Genomic DNA, 5486 nt, shown 5'->3' with positions numbered 1-5486 from the left:
CTCTCCAATTTGTCCACATCCTTCCTTTAATGGAGGGCTCAAAACTGGAAACAATACTCCAAATGTGACCTCACCAGTGGCAAATAGAGGGGAATAATGTTGCCACCTCATTGCTCACCCGCTTTCTAGATTGTTAGTAACTGTAAAATATTTACTGTGCTATTTGTTACCAAGTGCCTAACCCCTCTCGCTGTGATTCTCACCCTTCACATGCACCCTGAGCATTTCTGAACCTGATCGGTGCCTTGACACTCTCATGGAAGCTTTCAACCTCACCCCCTCTAACCCATCAACTTTCGTCCTAAATGGCATCCCGGGGCTGGAAACTGCCTACATCTGGATTTCCATCCCTTTCTTTATGTTCTACATCATCAGCCTATTGGGAAATGTCACGGTTCTGTTTGTCGTTGACAAAGTGCAGACCCTGCACAAGCCCATGTTCCTGCTGCTCTGCATGCTGGCGCTCACAGACATCGGCATGTCTACGAGCATCGCGCCGAAGACACTGTGCATATTTTGGTTCCATTCCACAGGCATCACCGTGGATGGCTGCCTCACCCAGATTTTCTTCCTTTACGTACTTGGTGCTATGCAATCAGCCATCCTCGTGATAATGGCCTTCGATCGTTACGTCGCCATATGTGACCCTCTGAGATACATCAGCATCCTCATCAACTCACAAATCGGTAAACTAGGGCTAGTGGGTTTGATAGGAGCTGTGCTCTTGGTTCTGCCATTGCCCCTGCTACTGTGGAGGCTGCCATTCTGTGCCAACCGTGTTATTCCCCACACATACTGCGAGCACATTGCTGTGGTGAAGATGTCGTGTGGGCACACCACTGTCAACAGGATGTACAGCCTGGTGATATTATTAGTGATCATCGGGTCAGACCTGATACTCATCGGCCTGTCCTACGGGCTGATCATCAGAGCCGTCCTCAGGATCTCCTCCAAAAAAGCCAAACAAAAAGCCCTCAACACCTGCACACCCCACATCCGTGTGATACTGATGCCTTGTACTACCAGCCACTTCTCTGCCCTGACACTCAGGTTTGGTCAGGGCAACGCTGCTCACGTTCACATCCTCTTGGCCAACCTCTATCTCCTTGTGCCCCCCATGCTCAACCCTATCATTTATGGGGTCAAAATCAAAGAGCTTCGTGACAAAGTGGGAAAATACACCTGCAGAGTGTGATCACCGGGGCCACTGACTTTAAACCTGCTTGACAGAGGGGGAAAGGATGTGTCTTCATTAATCAAGGGTGCTTTGCCCCTAATTGACTGAGCTTAGCCTTCTGAAAGTTCACATTCTGAGAAGTCCCTCAGAACTAATGTCTTATCACACCATAACAAGCAGTGTCCTCTCCGACCATCACCTGATCTCTTTCAGCATCGTCACCCATCATCCCCCACCCACACACACCCTGTCACTCGACCTTTCCATGACTTCCCGACCACCAGCACTGGTGGCGTCTCATATGGTCTCAGCCCTATTTTCCATCAATATGGTTGTTGCCTCTCCCCATTCCTCCCGCTCCTCCATCTTTGACTCTTTTCCCCTTCTCTGCCATCACAAGGTCGCCAATTCTGCCACCCACCAGGCCCTAACAATCCCTTCCAGTCCTGAGTCTCCCCAAATCGGTCATCAGAAAGGATGTGGACAAATTGGAGAGAGTCCAGCGGAGGGCAACAAAAATGATGAGGGGGCTGGAGCACATGAATTCTGAGGAGAGGCTGAGGGAACTGGGCTTGTTTAGTCTTCAAAAGAAAAAAAATGAGGGGGGATTTGATAGCAGCCTTCTACTACCTGAAAGGGGGTTCCAGGGAGAATGGAGCTAGGCTGTTCTCAGTGGTAGCAGACGGCAGAACTAGGAGCAATGGTCTCAAGTTGCAGTGGGGCAGCGCTGGGGCAGCAGATAATCCAGCCGGTGCAGCTGGGAGATTGGTCCTGTGGTTTGGGCACTGGTCTGCTGCTCAGGAGAGCCGGGTTTGATTCCCTTGCCCTGTGTGATTGTGGGCAAGCCCCAGTGTGTCTCTGAGCCTATGCACAAGCAGATAATAGCTCTGCCCTGCCTCACAGAGGTGGCAGGAAAATGAATTTGTTCAAGTGCTCAGATACTCTGAGGAGTGAGCCAAAGGAGACCGTAAGATCACGTATTTCAGGCATCCAAATAGCAACACCCCTGACATTTGGCTGTCTGTTGTTCCAATATGAGGGCCTACAGCTGCCAGTACTGATGCAATGTACTAGGAAATATTTGCAGACTATAAACCCCCTGGAGCAACTGAGGGACTGATTCTGATAACACTCAATCTGATGCCCATAACTTCAATAGTTTTCATTCCATGATTCTGTAAAGGCAGCTGGACAATAGCATCACACCGCACCCATGTCAGCTTCCAACAATGGCAGCTTCAGTGCTTCCAACTTCATCTTGATTGGAGTCCCAGGTCTCAAAGCAGACCATGTCTGGCTGGCATTCCTTCTGTGCTCATTGTACCTGTTCTCTGTGCTCAGGAACTGTAGCACTGTTTATATAATTAAAGCCGAGGAAAGTCAGCAGGCCAAGTTTGAGTGGGTGGCTTTGTGACACCATGAGTGAGTGGGGTTGCCAGAGGGCGCATGGGGTTGCAACACCACTCAAGTTTGTCCTGGCTGCATGACTGTGAAACATTGATAACTACTCACTGGTAACAGTTTCCAACCAGGTTTGCACCCACCTTATAGTTGCTCCACCTAGGTTGTATTTCCTTAGTTTCATTAAGAGAAGATCATGCGTGACAGTATCTAAAGCCTTACTAAAGTCAAGATATACCACATCTACCGCCTCCCCCCTATCCACAAGGCTGGTTACCCTGTCAAAGAAAGCGATGTGGTTGGTTTGACATGATTTGTTCTTGACAAATCCATGCTGACTGTTACCTGCTACCTTATTATCTTCTAGATTTTTGTAAATCGATTGCTTAATTATTTGCATCATCTTTCTGGGCACAGAAATTAAACTGATTGGACTGTATTTCCCCGGATTGTCCTTATTTGCCCTTTTGTAGATGGGCACTATACTTGCCCTTTTCCAGTCTTCAGGAATATCTCCTGTCTTCCAAGATTTTTAAAAGATAATTGCTAATGGCTCAGATATCTCATCAGTCAGCTCCTTGAGTATTCTAAGACGCATTTCATCAGGCCCTGGTGACTTGAAGACATTTAACTTGTCTAAGTAATCTTTAACTTGTTCTTTTCCTATTTTAGCTTCTGATCCATTCTCATTTTTACTGGTATTCACTATGTTAGACATACAGTTGCAACTAACCTTCTTGGTGAAAACCGAAACTAAGAAATAATTTAGCACCTCTGCCGTTTCCACCTTTTCCGTTATTGTTTTTCCCCCCTAATTGAGGAACAAGCCTGTCCTATCCTTGGTCTTCCTCTTGCTTCTAATTTATTTGTAGAATCTTTTCTTCTTACCCTTTATGTCTCTAGCTTGTTTAATTTCGTTTTGTGCTTTGGCCTTTCTAGTTTTCTTCCTGCATACTTGTGTTATTTGTTTATATTCATCGTTTGTAATTTGACCTAGTTTCCACTTTTTGTAGGACTCTTTTTTGACTATTAGATCACTTAAGATCTCCTGATTAAGCCAGGGTGGTCTCTTGCCATACTTCCTATCTTTCTCACGCAATGGGATAGTTTGCTCTTGTGCCCTTAATGTCTCTTTGAAAAACTGCCAGGTGTCTTCAATTGTGGTTTCTCTTTGACTTACTTAACAATGGGATCTTACCTACCAACTCCCTGGGTTTGCTAAAGTCTGCCTTCTTGAAATCCATTGTCTTTATTTTTGCTGTTTTCCTTCCTACCATTCCTTCTATACCAATACGTAAATCTGGAGTGAGAATGTTGAAGTCAATGTTCCTGAACTCAAAAGGTAGCCAATTACAGTAGTGAGGATATTTTTAAAGGTCTTGAGTGTTATAAACCTTTCTGATTTACACCACAACATTTGTCTAACTAGTGCGTGTCACGAGGAAACTTTATCTGGAAGCAGGTTATCTCACAGCTGTCTATTACAGGTCTTCCTCTACCTTCCTCAGAAGCATCTGGTACTGGCCATGGGATCCTGGGCTAGATGAACTATGGGTCTGATCAAGTCTGGTAATGCCTATCTTCCTATTGGTGGCGTAAATCCAAGATAGTATTTGCTGATCTGCTGTAGTTGGGCTCCTAGAAGTCATGCTCTGAGAGCAGAATGATGTCTTGTTAAATATAATCTATTCTCCTGTTATTTTTCTTTTCAGGAAGTAATGTTCAAAACTCCTTGGACACCCTTTGCATTATGTCAGCTGTCAATGACACGAAATTCCAACAGGCCGTGTTTTTTCTCACTGGAATATTTAGGCAGGAAAACATCCATGTCTGGATTTCTATCCTCTTCTCCTTAATATATGTTACTTCAATATTAGGAAATTGAGTAATTCTGTTTATTATAAAATCGGATCCAATCCTCCATGAGCCCATATACCTTTCCCTTTCCATCTTGGCCATCTCAGACCTTGGCTTATCAATATCCACCCTACCAACCATACTGAGCATATTATGGTTTAACTCTAGGGAGATCAGCCACGATGCTTGTTTTGCCCAGCTGTTCTTCTTCCACTCGCTTACATTCACTGAATCCTCTGTGCTCTTGTCTATGGCCGTTGACCACTTTGTTGCAATCTGTGACCCACTGAGATATGCCTCCACCTTAACCCTGCCGAAAGTAGCCAAGATGGGACTGGTGTCTCTGTTAAGAGGGGTGTTTCTAAATTTGCAACTCCCCATTCTGCTAACACAGATACTGTCAAGCCAACATCCTCTCCCATTCCAACTGCATGCATCAGGAGGCAGTGACGATGGCTTGTTCAGATATCAGAGTCAACATCATCTATGGCTTCGTTATAACAGTCACTTCAGTGGGGTTGGATTTTCTGCTCATCCTCCTATTTTATGTGATGATCCTCAAAACAGTGCTGAACATTGCATCCCACACAGAGCGCCTCAAGACACTGAACACCTTCATCTCCCACATCTGTGTTGTCCTGCTTTCCTACATGACAGGGATCAGCTTGTCTGTGATACACAGATCCATGAAGAGTTCTTCTCCCTTGGTTCAGAATGTCCTGGGCAACGTCTCTTTGCTGATCCCACCCCTGATGAACCCAATCGTGTACAGCATGAAAACCAAACACGTTAGTGCAAGGATAATTAGGGTGTTCATCAAGTGAAGGGTCAATTCATCACTCGGCTCCAGCGCTGATGACACGTGAGATGAAAATCACGAGCCACCTATTCCATCCTAGACACTTCCAGAGGACCTGAGAGGACATGAGCTACTGATTCCCATCATCAGCTGATAAGGAAAGGGATTGGGACCAAGGCAGGAAGCAGTATTTACAAAGACTCTGTGTTTATGTAAAGACAGGGAATGGGTGGGATGGTATCACATAAAGAG

General features: G+C 45.5%; 1 protein-coding gene across 1 annotated transcript; it reads left to right on the top strand.

Moving 5' to 3' along the window:
* Nucleotides 1-256: 256 nt before the first annotated feature.
* On the top strand, nt 257-1195 carry LOC137149879 (olfactory receptor 52P1-like). Its single transcript, XM_067543499.1, has one exon. It carries the CDS (start codon nt 257-259, stop codon nt 1193-1195), a length of 939 nt encoding a protein of 312 aa, XP_067399600.1.
* Nucleotides 1196-5486: the final 4291 nt, after the last annotated feature.

This window comes from Emydura macquarii, unplaced genomic scaffold (genome assembly GCF_026122565.2).
Source record: "Emydura macquarii macquarii isolate MOO-44397 ecotype Brisbane River unplaced genomic scaffold, CSIRO-AGI_Emac_v2 contig_897, whole genome shotgun sequence".
Classification (NCBI taxonomy): domain Eukaryota; kingdom Metazoa; phylum Chordata; order Testudines; family Chelidae; genus Emydura; species Emydura macquarii.
The sequence above is the reverse complement of the archived record's forward strand: the minus strand, read 5'-3'. Positions and strand labels throughout refer to the sequence as shown.